The sequence below is a fragment of the Danio rerio genome, chromosome 9 (genome assembly GCF_052040795.2).
Source record: "Danio rerio strain M-AB ecotype USA chromosome 9, GRCz13ab, whole genome shotgun sequence".
NCBI lineage: Eukaryota > Metazoa > Chordata > Actinopteri > Cypriniformes > Danionidae > Danio > Danio rerio.
The window spans coordinates 5,457,745-5,476,179 of NC_141029.1; the positions used below are offsets into that span (position 1 = coordinate 5,457,745).

The window sequence follows — 18,435 nt, forward strand, 5'->3', positions numbered from 1 at the left end:
CATGACTAAATATATATTGAAATAACATAATTTCCAATTCAGAGCAAATACAGTAGCTTAAGTCTTGCTTCACGGTGAAGATTTATTTAAACAGTTAACACAACGTAATGTTTAACAGTATCAGAATCTGTTTTATAAAAGAAATAGTAATTTCTAATAAATATCAAATAAATACAATTATAATGTATCTATGAATGTATGTATGTATATGTATGTATGTAAAGAAAATGTATGTAACTTTCTACACCATCATGTCTTTTTCAAGGAAACAGCTGCTTTATAACTTCAAATATTTTAAGTATTTAGTTTTCTTCAGTTATCTGAAAGTTACCCTTTTTTAGCTTTCTGATCAAGTTAAGTCAGATTTATTAATGTAGTGAATCATCTGATTTCATTAAGTGTCTCAGGTCACTTTTCATTGAGCAGGTGTAATATTCATTAGTATTAATTATTTTAATTCTTACACTTAATGAAAATCCTACCCGCCCATTGCATACGTTTTGGCCCCAACGGCCTTCCATAGATTCGTGTGTTGGGCTAATGACGGGTGCTTGACTTTTAACGTTACAGGGCCTGGCTCATCACTGTAAGCAGCAAACTGGACTAGTGGCTGCTGCTGCTGAAGAGCTACAGTAACTACAAGAAAAAGTTCGATACATAAACATGAACAGTGGTTTGCAGACATCGATGTTTTGCACTGCTCATAACTAGCTTAACGTTAACTTACCAACAGTTTCATCGTCTTCATGCGTTGTGTTACTCTCGTCTCGCTGCCGCTGGTTTTAACGAAAAATGTACTCAGCTTAGTACATTTTGCCTTTCAATGCCACCTTTGCGCTGTTTATTATCCATTTTTCATCTGTTTCTGCTCGCGTATCTTTTTACAGCTCTGGGGAGTCGAATGATAATTACGTCATCATTAACCTGCCTGCGGACTGCTCGAGGGGCTGCGAGAAAAGAAAATGAGTTTAAAATATTTTGCATTCTATGGTTTGAAATCGATAATAAACTTGTAAAACTTTGCATTAATAAACATTTTAGACAAATTATTATCCAATCGTGCTTCCCTCATGAAGTATTAGAAAGTAAATTATTTAACTCATTGGATAAAAATACTGTTAAACATTTTAGAACGACATCTTAAATTCTCCCTAAGGCAAAAGAAGTAGGCTACAATTTAAAATATTAAATGGTATATACCCTTCTAATAGGTTTTTACTCGTGAAAATTATTTATTTTTTTAAATTCACCATACCATATGTATTGAAGACACAGAACAGCAGCTTTTACTCGCAGCTTTTTTAACCGTTTTGGGGGGGAAAAGTGCAAGACTGGTTGATAATAAAGGATGTATGCTGCAGGTTTGACTTTCACATTACAAGATGCACTATATGAATCATTAAAGAATGTTCTGTTTTGCACGATTTGATGAATATTATCATTGTATTAGCCAAATATTTTATTTATATTTTTGATATAGCAGATATTTTAAAACCAATCCACTACACAGTCTTTATAAAAGAACTTAAAATCTTTTCACATGCCCTAAAATGACAACAAAAATTGCCTAAAAATTGTTTAATTTATTTGTATCGTATAACTTGCCATAGCCGATATCAGTTTTATATTGATTGTATTTTACATTTTTTTTTTTTTTGTATTTTTGTATATTATTTTGTGTTAAGCCTTCCGTGTGTGATACATAGCCTAATTTGTAAAGTTGAATGCCATTTTGTTGTGTTTGGATTTTGTATTTCCAATAATAAAAAAACTATGGGCTGCAAGAAAATAAATAAAAGTGCAGCTGTGGTAAAATAATAAATAAAGAGTGACGCTACTAGCTTAACTACATTTCTCAGTAGCGTGGCTGTAGCGTCGCTGCTTTCTAAATCAAATAGCTTTTCAGTAGCGAAACTATTTTATAAGTCAAGTAGCGCAGTAGCGTCCACACAAGCTACATTTACCGACATTTACACTGACATTCACAGAGCTGTGAAACTGGTGTTTAGCCAATGAAAGTAACTCCAGATGATGGCGCGAATAACTATTTCTTCTTCATCCTGTTTTACGGTGTTCAACAGCAAAGTTTTTGGTGCGTTACTTTCACCTCTGGTGAAACTTCCTTGATGGAGAGATGACTGAGGGAGAGTTATTTCTGAAGCTGGATTCCTCGTGACCATACCTTGAGAAGTACGTTAAGATGCAATAACTTGATTGCTGAGACTGTGTTCAAAAGTATATAAATATATATATATATATATATATATATATATATATATATATATATATATATATATATATATATATATACTTTTGAACACAGTCTCAGCCAAATATTTTGGAATAAGCATTATATATATATATATATATATATATATATATATATATATATATATATATATATATATATATATATATATATATAATGCTTATTCCAAAATATTTTCCTTTAAAAATTGTAAAAAATAGCTTAGATGTAGCTAAGCTACTTTTTCCATGTAGCTTTTTAGCTTAGCTTGCTACTTTTCCCAGAGGGCAGCTTTTAGTGTAGTTAGGCTACATTTTAAGTGAAGTAGCTAACAGCTTAGCTTACTACATTTTTCAAGTAGCTTTCCCAACACTGGTTACCTTCTACAGAGAACATTTCATAGCACAGAAGAAGTAGTTACAAATGACCTGCTCCTATCATCCAATCATGGTTGCTTTTCTCTTTTTGTGGTTTTGGACCTCAGTGCTACATTTAATACTATCGATCACAATATTCACCTTGATAGGCTTGAAGATTATGTTGGTATTACTGAAACCATTGGCTTATTTCAGGTCTTATCTTTCTGAACCTATCAATTTGTATCAGTCAATGAAGAGGCATCATTTCAATAAAAAGATAAAAGTTGGATGACTAAAAATTGTTATTACTAAATTCAGATAAAACTGAGGTCTTGTTATTGGACTCAAAAGCTTAACATGCAAAAAGCTAGAATGATATCTAACCCTTGATGGATTAGCAGTTCAGTCCTCACCTTCAGTCAACAATTTGTGCGTGATTTTTGATAACAAACTGTCGTTTAAAGGCCAAATTTCAAGCATCTGTAAACTGTATTTTTTCATCTTAAAAATGTTGCCAAACTTCAACATATACTATTAATGACTTTGTTTACATGGACAAAGGTAATCAAATTATTTGCCTTAATCTAATTAAGACAATAATAAGATTAAGGCATTTACATTAGTTGCTTTTTGAATGTTTCTTTCATGATCCTGTTTTACATGTTAAAGCACATAATTCGATTAATGTCATAAAGTCACCATGCTATCCAGCTATCCATGTAATTTCGAGCGTTTCATTTTGTAATTTGTCGACTTTTAACTGCAGTTTGGTACTTTTAGTTTTATTCGGGAACATTTCATGCATGCCCCCCGTGACAAACAAGATATTGGATGCAACTATGAACTGCTGGAAGAGTGTTGGTTTAATGGAAGTTCATACCGCATGCTGAATAGAAGAAAAAAAAAAACTACCATACAGGTATCTGTGGTCTTCACTGACTCAGTAGGTGCAAAGAGTGTCAAACAACCGCGTGTGGGTGTGTGTGTGGACTATCTTGTCGCAAAACGCAGCGAAAAGTCCTACATGACGGTAATAGTTTGATTAAGGTGTTTACATGTCTGTACTGCACTTCAATAATGCGACTAAACTCCACGTCTTAATTTGATTTCTCTTTAGTTCGATTATGACCTTAATCTGATTAAATTAATAAAAAAAATAGCTGTTTACATGGTCGACTCTTAATCAGAGTATTGTCTTGATCACATTAAAATTGAATTATTGGTGTCCATGTAAACGTACTCACTGTCTGACTTGGAAAAGCCTATTCATGCTTTCATGACCTCTCGGTTAGGCTAATGTAATGTGTTAGGCAGTTGCCTTGTAGGCATTTAACAAACTTCAGTTGATTCAAAATGCAGCTGCTATAGTGCTTTCTAGAACAACAATCTACAGAGCACCACCAAGAATGAAACCCAGCGTCTGTTGATGTCTATACGTTCCAGACTTCAGGCTGTGATTGACTGCAAAGGATTTGCAACCAAGTATTTAAAAGTGAACTTACTTTTGGACCCTTAACAAGTGGGAGGCACATTTGCAAACTGTTGTAATTCCTACAGCGTTTATCTGATTTGGATGTAAATACCCTTAAATTAAAGCTGACAGTCGACAGTTAAATCACATCTTGTTTGTTTCATTTCAAATCAATTGTGTTGGTGTATAGAGCCAAAACTGTTAGAATTGTGTCGATGTCCATATATGGACCTAACTGTATCACTAACCCGAATTCATTCTCCCAAGCTTGCTTAACTTTGATATTATCTACAACTTCCTGTCTTAACAAGATTCTACAGAAATATGATACAGCTTCTCTGTATATGATTAAACCTGTTAATTTATTCAAGCACATTGTGATGAATTTAAAGTATATATATTAATAAGCATGACACGAATGTGAAAATATAAATGCATTTTATATTGCTAATTCTTTAGTCTCTTCCTGTTAAATTAAGAGTGCATATAGTCACGCACATATACTTCCTGTAGTTGTATGCAGGTGACTAGAAGAGAACTTTTTTCAGGTAACATTTTCTTTCCAACCTACACATTAAAACAAGCAAGAAAGAAAGAAAAAAAGAAAGAATGACATACCAAGCACTTCTGTTTTACTTATGTTTTTACATTTCATAAAACTGTTACAGTCTGTCTGTTACAGGCATCACTCAAGAAAGCAAAAAAAAAAAAAAAAGTAGTTGGTAGTACCTCAGACCACATCCTGTTATGAACCTTTCTATACTTTCTGTGGTTTGGAGCTCTGTCACTCATCAGCTCTTAACTTTCATATCACACACACTGCCAAGATCAGTCCGTTTTCATGATTTAAACTCACAAGCTAATTTACTCTTAGCATTTACCTACATATAAATCACAGTGAAACCCTAGCCTGCATCTAAACCTACAGTACCTGTAAAATCTGGTTGATTTGAAAGCACTTGCAGCACAGGTATTCTCACAGACCACCTGAAAACATGTAACTTTCCTTGCACTGCTACAGTACAACAATGTTCCATGCCACTGCTCTCTACAGCCATACACGTTATGCTTTTGTCAACAAACCAACACCTCATTTTACATGCTACAGAATATGATCTTGATTAGTTACATAAAAGATCAAGCTGGAAATAGACACATTTAGAAGCTTCCAAGACTCAAAGATCAAGAGAATCAAGCTAGAAATAAAAACATTTAGACCAGGGGTGTCCAAGCTCAGTCCGGTGTCCTGCACAGTTTAGCTCCAACTTGCTTTAACACACCTGCCAGGTAGTTCCTAGCATACCTAGCAAGAGCTTGATTAGCTGGTTCAGGTGTGTTTGATTCAACACAATCTCAAGGCAATTCGTAGCTTTTGGATTTAGTGGCTAATTCGTATGAATTCGTACAATTTAGTACGACTTGCTCATCCCCCAATGACGGTTGGGTTTAGGGGTGGGGTTAGGTGCCACGCCTCCTTTTTAAAATCGTACAATTTCGTACGACTAAACTCGTACGAATTCGTACAAATTAGCCACTAAACTGGCAAAACGTAAAATACTTACGTTTTCTCGTGAGATCAGGCTGGTTGGATTAGGGTTGGAGCTAAACCCTCCAGGACCGAGTTTGTACACCCCTGATTTAGACACTTCAAAGTCTCGAGTTCTAACCACTGTATTAGAGCAGTGGAAGTAATGTTCACATTATTTTCTCAATGTTCACAATATTCTCTCAACGCAGTTGCCATTTAGAATGCACGCTGTTAATGTTCAATTAATGCCAGTTGTTTGTTTCAGTGCAGATCCACTGACAAGAAAAGTACATTATATAGAGATTGACAATATCCAGTTTATAATGCTCATGTGGGACTCCATTTCGCTTTTCAACATGACTTAAAGATGTAAAGTCAAGTTCTTGTATGACATATATAAACCGGTATGATCCTTCATCTGCTTAAGGTCCTTAATTAATCAGATCAGCAGTTTTTTAGCTGCACTCTTCTTCCTCAACAGAATGATTCAGTCCGGGTATGAACTTCAGAAGGTGTTTCCTGACACTACCTTTTCTGCTTCTTCTTGGAAGAGTGCCGAACAAAGATGAAGGTGAAGTTTCCCAGCCTGGGGAGAGTGAACTGTTACTGCCTGTCAGGCTAATGCTGCGTGTTCTTGTTATGGGTCGCAATGCCCCCACTTCCAGCTGGAAGAAGCTTCCGCTTGACTCAATTGGGCTTAATGGACTTGAGTCATCAAATACTGATGACATGAAGGCACCATCCTCGCTGTCATCTGTCATTATGCTGCGACAACTGCTGTCGCTGGAAAAGCGTTGCCCAGAGCGACCCATTGGAGATGAGAGAGACATTACCGAGTCAACAGACAGATACTGAGCACTCTCATTTAGATTACCTGGAACACAAAAAGAGATGCTTTTAATCCTAATGGTCAAATCCTTCAGCATGAGCTAAAACAGAAGCCTGTTAGTATCAGACCAGGGACACAAATGGACAAAATGAAGGTTTCAGAATATGTTCGTCAAAGAAAAGCTTTTGCAAAACATCTTTACTCTTCACTATAGACCTTTTTCTTAGAACCCAAAATTATGCTTTGAATGTATGCGCAAGAATGCTAAGTTCTTCCAGTCGGCAGCTGATGTGTATAAACCAACCCAGGCTCATTGTGGAAACGTACCCCCGTGGACATTTCTGGAGATTGCAAAATACGTCCCAGGAGGTACGTATTCGAGCAGTTTTTGTTTTTGCAAACCCGTGAGAGGCCGCTGTGCACGCTTTTTCATGACTTGGACGCCTCTCGGGAGTGCGCACCGACTGACTGGCTGAACGACTGAACGATCGACCGGGCGGCCAATCGGCCAACCCAGCCGCCCTCCTCTTCCTCCTCCTTCCCTAAACCCAAGCAACGATTTGCAAAAGCCGTCCAGAAAAAAAAAGCAAAAGCCCTCGTCCGATTTTGACCGCGTTTTCGGATCTCGCCCTGTCGCGAACTCGTTAGCTTTTATTTTTTTGGATTCTGTTTTTCATCTTACCTAATTTCTGGAACCGCTCTTCCCCGCACTCGATCGTCGCTGTGGCCAGCTCCTCCTCCCTCCGGGCCTCCGCTCCGCCGACGTAACGTTGCGAGCTAAGCGGACAAACTGGTTGTGGTGGAAAAAGCCCTCCACAGGGAGGTGAGCCGTCAGCCAGGGAGCGCGTAGAGGAGGAGCGGAGCGGCGTCACACCGCCCCGCAGCGTTCGCTCGATAAAAAAAACAAAACGTGGCCACATAAATCGTGGTCTCCAGAAACGTCCGTGGGGCTACGTTTCCAGAATGAGCTTGGGTTGCTTTAAACAGTCACATTTGGATAGCTTTGAAATGATAGTTTTGATCTATTTTATTTGCTTTCAACGTCTTTGAACGAATACTTCTGTCGATCAGCGCCACCTCCTGGACTGATTATTTAATAAAATGCGATTTAATGGGATGGAAAACAACTGCCGCGAGTCAATTTTACCTCGTTGTCAGATGGCATCTTGTACCATTTAAATGGAGCAGCGTCATCGCTAAAGTGAACGTTTTCCCTTTCTTTCAAATATATAACCAAGCCAAACAAATGTAATTCACCAAAATGTTTAACACACACACACACACATAGCCTGTACATGGCTTACATACCTGCTATTGTTTGTGTGTGTGCTTGCATTGAAAAGTTGCAGAGTACATTATAAGAGCTGACAGGTCAAGAACACTAACGCTATATTTCAGCATCTGACACTGAAGCGTTTTTTCTCTCACACTTTAACCGCATCTGACAGAAGCATGACGGCTTTAACACGTCTTTCTTTCAAAACGAAAGTTTTGCATTACAAAAACACTCCGTAAGCCACTGAAAACAGTATTGACACCCAGCTGAGAAACGCCGCTCTAGCTGATGACAATTTTTAACGTAAGTTCTACGCAGGCCCTGGTCACTATGGTGCCCTCCATACAGCAACAAAGAAAAAGGTCTATAAAGCAGAGACACAACTGCTGCTTCACAAAAACTGCATCCCTTTGTTACTGAGGAAACTGCCATAATTAGAACAAAGGATTCATGAATAGGAGTAAAGTGACACAACTGACGCGGGTCACGTGATGATGACAAAATGGCGTCTTAGTTCCATTCATAACATTATTTTTTAACGGCCGAGTAGTAAATTTAAATTCAAATGCAGTACCTACTGAGTAGTAGACGATTTGGGATGCAGCCCATGTCTGCGGAATGAAGTTTTTCTGTGTTCATGCCTAAATGGTCTAATGATTGCTAATTGGTCAGCTAAAATAACGTATGATGTAGACTTTTTTATCCCCTATCTACATACAACTCCCTAAATTAAAAACAAAATGAAACAAAAATTTGTCACACTGTAGACAACGAGGTACCTGTTAGTAAACAACTCACAAGTTAACATCGTTTAGATAAACATGAGGCTTCAACCCTTCACCTGTGATGTGAGCAGCTTCAGAGTTTGCTTAAAAATTACTTAAAATGCTTTTTGTATAATATCTCCTGGTATTCTCAGATGAGGTGATCTGTAGCTGTATTTTTTTTCTCACCTTGAGTAAGGCGTTTTTCTTTGAGTGTGAGAGATTGCAGTTCCACCCATTTCTCACGAAGAGTTTGCTGTATGGAGGGAAAACACAGAAACGAGATCAACATCTATGAGTCATTCTGGTAAATCACTATGCCTATCAGCATTTATCTTGATCCCTCAGCACTGATGGTAACACATACTCTGCATTCATTCATTCTTGTAAATTAGTACGTTAATACAGTGCTCAGCTAAATAAGGACTCCCCTTTTGAAAAGTGATTTTTTAATGTCTTTTTCAGTGAAAAATTGTCTTGTTATACATTTAAATTCAAATACATTTAAAGAGTTGCAAAAAAAAAAACAAATGTAGTTGAAAAAAAAAATAAATTTTGCTTTATTAAAACTGCATTAAATATTTTTTCTTTCCAAAATATTAATTTTTGATCTTAATTTTTTTTTTTTTTTTTTTTTTTTTTAGGATTAGTTACAACCTAGGCTTTGGCAATGATGAGGCTTTGACTAATTTACTATGTATGTACAAAGATAATATTTTAGAGCATCCTATACATGATATTAAATTAAAAGGGAGATCTGTGAGGGGTGTACATATTTATGGTCAGCACTGTACATAGTTAAGGTGAATGCTAAACAGGTTGCTTGGAATTTATCAGTTATGCAATGTCTTTCTGAGTAAGGTTTAAGCTCTGAGAAGACATACACATCATTACCTTGGAATTTTAAAGTTCTATCTGCGTTCTGAAAGATGTTGAGATATTGAGATTCAAAGTTTTTGCAATCCATATAGCAAACAGTATGTGTGTAACAGTTTTTTTTTTTTGAATAAAAAGTCTTAAAATGTAAACAACTTCTAAAAAAAACAAAAACAAAAAAAAAACATCCCATTATGTAAATAAGTTGTCATTTAATAAGAATATGTCAATAACTCAATTTTGACAAAAATGTCAGGTAAAACCTTATAATTCTAGGGTGGCAACACATAAAAAAACTATCCAAAAATATATACCTTAAGATAGTGCATCTTTTTCTCTAATTCAATCCTCTTCATGACACTCCCACTGACTGTTTCCAACCTATATACAAACATACACAAGAGTAAAGATAGACAATGTAAATGCATGACATTTATTGTTATTATTAGTAGTATTAAAAGAAATAAGTTGGTTAAAGTTTGAATAACTATGGTAAAACAATACCAGTCATTTATAACTTCTTACTTTAACTGTAACGTAAATTCCACACTTTTTTTGCTGTAAAAATAGGACTTTGTATATTGTAAAGATGCTGGGTCGATTTTTTTTCCATCTTTTGATTGTAACTAAACTACAAAGCTAGCTTGTCTTGTAAATTTAGGCTAGAGGACGACTCTTCCCCAAACTGAGTCTGCTATTTTATGTTTATATCACATGATCTCTAGTGTATAAAATGACATAAAAACTACTTTAAGGCAGAACTTAGCAAGTGTGCAGTTGCAAATAACGATTATATGGACCTTTCAAGAGTTCACTCTTAGCTGATGATTGATTATAAAGCTTGTTTGGCATGCTGTCTCGGGAGAGAGCCCTGAGCTCATAAGAGCCTCGAGCCCGGGGCTCCCTCCAGTTTGCAAGGCGAGAGGGGAGTTTGAGCTCAGGTAGATCTCGAGAACTCCCTTGCTGTTTTAACTAATGAACAGATGGTGATTGTTCTTAAGAGATAACTACTTACGGCTGGCTTGGTAAGGACTGGAACCAGTGACGTTCTTGCTGTGAGGAAGGGGTGGCCAATCCTGTTCCTGGAGAGCCCCCTTCCTGCAGATTTCAGTTGCTACCCATATCAAACACACCTGCCTGTAATTATCACATGGTGTTCAGGTCCTAATTAATTGGTTCAGGTGTGTTTGATATGGGTAGCAACTGAAATCTGCAGGAAGGTGGCTCTCCAGGAACAGGATTGGCCACACCTGCTGTGAGGCAACAGTGCTAACCACTGGGCCACCGTGACACCCCTTTAGAAAAGGAGGAGGAGGAGGAGCAGGGGTGGAAGGGGGGATTCTTAAAAATGAAGATGGCTGTTATATGGAACTTAGGGTATTTATATAGCAGCTTAGGAATCGTCTGATTGGTGAATCATGAATTGAATAATGCGGGGCCAGCTGCAAGCAATCATAAGCACGTGACCTTCTCGAAATTAGTTTATAAATAAACATCTCTTAAAAGCAGTCTGCCAAGTTGTGAACTAAATTAGAAAGATTTAATTTTTGTTTTTTTCTCTTTAAGGACGATTTGAATCGTTTTGCCTCATGTAACTAATACGTAATTAGCATTTTTAAATCACAGAAATCATAATTCTGATACTTATACTCACTTCAGCGTGTTAGAGGATTCTCGAATCAACTCGATAATGTTCTGGTGTGTGGAACCCTCAATGCTCACACCATTTACTGACAATATGATGTCACCTATCAAAGAAATAAGAATTGAAATTCATTACAAGGAGCTGGCAATTAAAATACACACATACAGACACGGAAAAACAATAAAACTATTAGTCTAGTAGTCTATTAGTAAAGGTAAAACATGTTCATTTTAATGGCTTTTTATTGGCAATGTGCTAAAAGTTTGTAATGGAGATTTTCCTCAATCTCACAGGTTGCCTGTGGACTGATCTTTAGATGAAGGGCTTGGAGTATTTGTTAAAATCAAAAGGATGTGGCATTTGTTTATGCCCTGAAAACCTTGCCTCTCTTCCTCTCTCTAACACCATCCTAATGTTTGCTAAGAGGTTGGCTACCACCAGCACAACATAGACTCCAAAAGGTTTGTATACAACATTATGGTAACACTTTATTTGGATGGTCTATTTGAGTATTAGTAGACAGTCTGCTTAATATCTATTGATACTGGTAACACTTTATTTTGATGGTCTATTTGAGTATTAGTAGACTGTCTGCTTAATATCTGTTGATACTGCTGCTAAACAGACATTTAAATGACTATAGGAAATTTTGCAAGTACATGTCAACTTACACTAACCTCAACCTAACAGTCTACTTATCATCTAATGAGAATTGGTTGACATGTAGATGCAATATAACTTAAATTCAACAAACAGACCTTCAAAATAAAGTGTGGCCAACATGATGAGCATTATATAGACATTAACAACATTAAAGAGAATTAATGCACAGACATGACATGATGGTGCTTTTCATTGAAAAAAAGAAAGAGAAAACATTTAAGTAACAGCCCAAAGAGAGCAAAGCAGTTTGGTTACGTGTTTACTGAGAAAATGCAATGTAAATAGGTCAGGTTAAGAGGGTGGAGTGTGAAGAGACACATTGACGAGAGGAAGTGGACGACCTGCTCACCAGCAGTTAAACCTGCAGTTTCCGCTGCACTGCCATCCTGGACCCTGCACACGAAAGTGCACATCTCTACCATACTGGTGTTTTTCACCTTCAAACCATATGTCTGCACAGAAAGTCACACACACACACACACACATACATACATTTAAAAACAATATACTGTTGAAGTCAGAATTATTAGCCCCCTCTGATTTTTTTTTCTTTTTTAAATATTTCCCAAATGATGATTAACAAATTCAGGAAATTTTCACAGTATGTCTGACAATATTTTTTCTTCAGGAGAAAGTCTTATTTGTTTTATTTCGGCTAGAGTAAAAGCAGTTTTTAATTTTTTAAACAACATTTTATGGACAAAATGATTAGCCCCTTAAGGCTAATTTTTTTAAAAATAGTCTAGGGGTTGCTGGACAATGAGGGGGGGGGGGTTAAGTCACAAATAAAAATAAATTGTAAATCGAATAAAAAAATCTATTTATTTTTATTAAACTATAACAATTACCATATTTTGTCCATAACCTACTGAGGAAAAAAATAGTCATTTATAGTTACTATATAAAATAAAGTTACTATAGTAGCTTATAGTTACTCGTTGTAGTTGGATTGAGACCCCTGGGGTAATTACATTATAATAAAGACACATCACATCAGATGCAGCAAATTGATTTTATAACACCAGGTTAAAATTTAAGGCACATTTACCACACTGACACACATTAAAAATAATTAAACAAAGAATAGACTTGGACCTCAAAGGATATTGGGTGTCGTGAGTCACTGGCATTGTTATTTTGAGGGGTCACGGGCTGAAAAGTTTGGGAACCCTTGGTCTACAGAACAAACCATCATTATACAATAACTTGCCTAATTACTCTAACCTCCCTTACTAACCTAGTTCAGCCTTTAAATGTCACTTTAAGCTGTATAGAAGTGTCTTGAAAAATATCTAGTAAAATATTATATACTGTCATCATGACTAAGATAGCATAAATCAGTTATTAGAGATGAGTTATTAAAACTATTATGTTTAGAAATGTGTTGAAAAGTTCTTCTCTCCATTAAACAGAAATTGTGAAAAAAAATAAACAGGGGGCTAATAATTCTGACTTCAACTGTATATGTGAATGTATATGCAACATGCCAAAGGAAATTTCATGTATTGCATCCTATAAAAATAGTTGTGTAATGCAGATTCATTCAAATACTAGAATCAATGTGAAGACAAACACTATGTGGGTGAGGTTGGTGCAATGTGATATTGTATCTGCATGTTTTAAGCATTGGTTATTATAACTAAAATACTAATTAAAACTTACTTGAACTTCGAATCCAAACACTTCATTGTCTTGTTTCTCCAGTACAACCATTGTTCTGACGAAACAAAAGCACATGAAATATATTAACATTTTTGCACAGCAATTCATTCCAAATCATCATTATCTCCATAGTGTTTTTAAGATTGCACATTGTGCCAAAGCAGCCAAACATAAATGAAGAAAAGAGAATAAAATAAAACATGACTATTTCAGATTGTGAAACATCCTAACAAATCAGATGGTAACACTTTATTTTGATGGTTCATTTGTTAGTAGACTGTCTGCTTAACATCTGAAGCTAAACAGACATTTAAATGACTGTAAGAAACTTTGCAAGTACATGTCAACACTAACCCCAACCTAACAGTCTACTTATAATCTGTTAAGAATTAGTTGGCATGCAGATGTAATGTAACCTAAATTCAACAAACGAACCATCAAAATAAAGCGTGACTAGGCAAACAGGAAAGTAGTTGTTGATTGCTGGTGTAGTTCTACTTAATTCAGTTCAGTTTCATGCAAATGTCACTGTAGAAGTTCAGTTCAGTTTACCATCAGACATTCATAACGAAGTGTATCATTACCTCTGAGGATCAGTATAATCCACCAGTGAATTTGAGTGTGTTCTGCCCAACTGAAAATGAAAACAAATCCCAGATTAATTCAATCTGCAGTACTAGTTTACAATTCAGTGATCTAAACCAGGGTTGCCCAAACTCGATCCTGAAGGCCCGGTGTCCTGCAAAGTTTAGTGCTAGACACACTATCAGACATACCCGGGCTAGCTAATCAAGCTCTTACTAGGCTTTCTAGTCATTCTTGCAGGTGTGTTGAGGCAAGTTGGAGCTAAAATCTGCAGGACACCAACCCTCCAGGGTTTGGACACCCCTGATCTAAACCATCTAAAAATTCTAAAAAAATTCCCAAACATCTGTACAAAATTAATTAAGAACGACATTTTTTAATTATAATTCAAAACTTGCTGCATTCATGTTGTCATGAACGTAACTATTAAGAATACATAGTATTTAGTTCATCCCACCTGACTCTGTGACAATGTCCTGCCTTTCATCCCTTCAGTGTTCAGATTTTTGGGACTGCTGAAAGAGCGCTGTCGCCACAGTATGCTTCTCTTCTTTTGAGAGCTGTCGATTATGTAGCTGTCCAGGCTGCTCATCTGTTTTAAAGGCATTTTAAAGTTCCTATTGGATGTCATCATGCCTCATTCACAGAAGCGCTGCACACAACTGCAGGCATCAGTGTGAATTCGCACAACTGCAGTCTACAGCGGATATAGCCACATCACGTGAATGTCAGGAACTAAAGACATCTGCCAGTTTCCTTTTTAAGATTTGAGCTCTTGTGAACTTGCAGTAGTCTGAGAACAAACATGCAGGATGAGTTTTGTCATATCACCCCAATTTTATCCTCCTTACACTGGCTGCCTGTTAAGTTTCGTATTGCATTTAAAATATTGCTTCTTACCTATAAAGCTTTAAATAATCTAGCTCCTGTTTATTTAACTAACCTTCTGTCTTGCTACAATACAACTCGCTCTTTAAGATTTCAAAACTCTGGGCTTCTGGTAGAACCTAGAATAGCAAAGTCAAGTAAAGGAGGTTGAGCCTTCTCATTTATGGCTCCTAAACTCTGGAATAGCCGTCCTGATAACTCAAAACTAGATTAAAGACCTATCTGTTTAGTAAAGCATACACTTAGCAGGTTTCCACACAGGTTTCTGCATCTTGTTTACATACACTATGAACAACAGCTATGCTAATTATTCTCCATTTCCACCTGGAGATACTCATCCCTAGGCCCTCAGACCATGCAGAGTCATTGATTCAACCCAAGACCAGCGACGAGATGCTCCCAAGGTTTCCATATCCTGGACCAGGCCGTATCCTGAGCAGCTACTGTGGTGGTCATGGAGGAGTGAAGAGCATTAGACTGATTCCTGTGACGCTCCAGGGACAAACGAGTCTACGCTGAGGCCAGCTTCCAGCCTCCGCTGCTGAGGCCCCGTTTACACTAATGCGTTTTAGTTTGAAAACGCATAAGTTTTGCTACGGTTACGCCAACCGTCCACACTACGCCGGCGTTCTCGAGCGCCGAAAACGGAGCGTTTCGAAAACGCTAGAGAGGCCGTTTTCATTCTGAAACGCTGCTGCTCCGTCTCAGTGTGGATGATGGAAAACGGAGACATCTGAAAACGGAGGCGGGGCTGCAGACATTCGCCTCTCTGATTGGGGCTTTTCCTGAATATTAAGTAGCCTAACACACACAGTTCAGTCCTGCATCCTCTCCTTGTAAATTCAGACTTCGCAAGTTTGATCAAGGCTGCAGTCTCTTCTTCTCAGTTTGATATGGAAAACAGACTATACCGAGGACACGGGTAAATATTCAAAGGGAACAGTGTACTTTATAACTTCATTCACCCTGGCTACGTTGTTTCACTTTCTCAACAATAAAACGTAAACATGATTAAACTGTCTATCTTCATTTTAATATTAGCAACTTAACAGACAGCAGAAATGTTGAGGCGCCGTGCGGCATAATATCAGCGTCATCTTCACTGTGTGTATGTTTATAACAAAACAGAGCCTATAACAACTGCCTCCTTTAAATTTCAGTGAAAATATGAAACACACCCTCTCTTTTGCTGAATATCAGTTTTACTAATCGATAATGGCCATTATTAAGTTTATACATTATAGGAAATAAAGGCAAGCGATCAGTCAATATACAGAATAGGCTACGTGGTTACATTAATCATTAACTTATCTTTGCGCTCAGCCAAAACACGTTACCTGTGAACAAGTAATAGATTCCAATGACCAAAGTCAGGGAATATGTTGTTAGATAAAGACAACAAGATGAATGAAATATCACGTTTAATAAATATGAGATTAGATCCAGCGGGAGATGCTTGATAAGAAGTCCGACTAGCACAGCTCTCATCTGGGTAGATGGGCTGCAGCGCTTGCCCGAGAGAGTATGTGGTCACGTGATGTGCGTTTTCAGCGTTTTGGTGTGGACGGAGAGCAGTTCAGAAACCCTGGGTAAAACGCGAGTGTGGACGCGGATCGTTTTCATTCTAAAACGCCGTTTTAAAACTAAAACGCACTAGTGTAAACGGGGCCTGAGACTGCAGCTCTGTACAAGACGTTTGGCCAGCGGAGAAATCGCAATGGTCGTGCCCAACTGAGTCTGTTTTTTTTATCTGCACAACTCTGGTTTACTTTGCACTCATTTGCTATATGCCCTTAATGTCATTGTATCAATCATAAGCTAAGTGTGAACTCTTGAAACTTACTTTAAGCTGTTTTGACACAATCTACACTGTAAAAATGCTATGGAAATAAAAATGAATTGAACTGAATTGAATTCAAGTATGAGTGGGCACAGCCATTGGAATCATTTTGGCTTGAGGCTTCTGGTCTCATGATTCCTTGTTCTGTAGCTAACAGGGAAAAAAAATAAGAGGACTTATAATACTGACCTTATATGTTTTAAAAAATAAACTTTTTTCCAGCCGAAATAATACCAAACTTTCTACAAAAGAAAAAATATTACAGGACAAAATGTTCTTAATCTGATATCACTTGAGAAATAATAAAATAATAATAATAATAATAATATTTCACAGGTGGGATAATAATTTTGCTCTCCACTCTAAGTCTTGCTGCTTTTTATGTATAGTCATTAACACACTTGTTTGTAAAGAATGTAGTTTGGCCCTTTTTCTGCCTTTTATTATATTCCTTGTCATTTCTGTGTAAAATAGTCACCTCTGTGTCACATGCAGACTTCTCAGAGATGTTAACACGTTTACATACTCCAGCACATTCCTGACAAAGGCTCAGGATCTTCTGAATGGAGAAATACAAGCTAAACATGGCACAAAAAAAAAAAAAACAAGTGGGCTAAAAACCTTGCTGTAGATCAACATCTTTGGAGTACAACAGCACATGGGCAAATCCATACATCTGTACCTCCAAACAAACAAACAATCAAACAAACAAACAATCAAAAAAGAAACAGATAGAAAGGAACAGAGTAAGAAAGAAAGCACCTTTGTGACTGACAGGAATTGTAGACGGAGACAACTTAAGAGATTTGGCTGTCGAAATGTATGAAAACTGATTAAAACTGTAAAAAAAAAAAAAAAAAATATATATATATATATATATATATATATATATATATATATATATATATATATATATATATATATATATATATATATATATGTGGGCTGTAACTCTTTGAACATCAAACTGGTCCAGGAAACATGAGGTGTGCCATATTTTCAATCAAGTCCTAGATATGATTGAGCATTTGCCAACTTTAAAGGGAAGGTAAGGGAAAATAATAAACACATGCCTTCTAAAATAACATTAGTTATGTAATATTGTGCCATAAATTCTCATTGCAAAAGTGAAGAACAAAAATACTTCATAATAATTCCAGAAGGATTTTTGGGAAAAGCAAACTTGGTTATTTGATCATTTAATAATCTGTTTCCACATCATCCATGACAATGAAATATGAACATACGTTTTTTTCAAAAAACAAATAAATATAAAAGAAACACGGAGGAATAATGAAAAATAGTTTATTGCTCTATGGTTCACATTTTACACAGACAAAACATGCTGTTACTCATAAAAGAACAGTCCGTGGATGTCTATTAAATAATCATTTCCAGCCTCTCTTTTAAATCTCTCTGCCGTGTGTCAAAACATCATTTACAAATGGCACAGGCTTAGGATGTCAGATTGAAAATCCAAATGAAGCGCAGTGATCTACAGCTTAAGCCTAATAATCATACATTTTTCCAGACACTGTTTAGGATTCAGCTGCCCCAGATTGCTCTCACTTTTATTTATTTATTTGTTTATTTATTTATTTGTGTGTGTTTGTTCATTGCAATCTCACAGCAATTAGTAATTCTTTGATTTAGTGGCTAATTTGTATGAGTTTGTATGATCTAATTCGTACAATTTAGCAATAGAGTCTGGCTGCAGATTTGCACTTGCACCTCCAGGCTTGCATGCTCGGACTAGCGCGCTCAGGCAACCGCGCTTCCTCTGCAAGTGACGTCATCTACA

At 36.7% G+C, this 18,435-nt stretch overlaps 1 protein-coding gene and 1 long non-coding RNA gene across 2 annotated transcripts in view; both read right to left on the reverse strand.

The window, feature by feature from the left end:
• Window positions 1–941, reverse strand: part of LOC147835223 (uncharacterized) — a 150,837-nt gene extending 149,896 nt beyond the window's left edge. The window contains exon 1 of the long non-coding RNA XR_015499137.1: window positions 728–941. This is a non-coding gene — a long non-coding RNA (uncharacterized LOC147835223). The remainder of the gene's footprint in view (window positions 1–727) is intronic.
• A 3,747-nt stretch (window positions 942–4,688) lies between these two features.
• On the reverse strand, window positions 4,689–16,523 carry cytip (cytohesin 1 interacting protein). Its single transcript, XM_087267469.1, has 8 exons — window positions 14,364–16,523; window positions 13,906–13,955; window positions 13,322–13,376; window positions 12,009–12,111; window positions 11,006–11,099; window positions 9,666–9,732; window positions 8,665–8,731; window positions 4,689–6,480 (listed from the first exon to the last, which is right to left on the reverse strand). Exons 1-8 carry the CDS (start codon window positions 14,538–14,540, stop codon window positions 6,062–6,064), a joined length of 1,032 nt encoding a protein of 343 aa, XP_087123595.1. The 5' UTR covers window positions 14,541–16,523; the 3' UTR covers window positions 4,689–6,061.
• Between the last annotated feature and the right edge of the window lie 1,912 nt (window positions 16,524–18,435).

Excerpts from the sequence above, each read along its gene's own strand:
- cytip (XM_087267469.1), bottom strand. The coding sequence starts at position 14,540 with ATGATGACATCCAATAGGAACTTTAAAATGCCTTTAAAACAGATGAGC. Across the intron at positions 13,377-13,905 it reads GATTATACTGATCCTCAGAG|AACAATGGTTGTACTGGAGA; the intron begins GTAATGATACAC and ends TTGTTTCGTCAG. Across the intron at positions 6,481-8,664 it reads AGAAAAACGCCTTACTCAAG|GTAATCTAAATGAGAGTGCT; the intron begins GTGAGAAAAAAA and ends TTTGTGTTCCAG.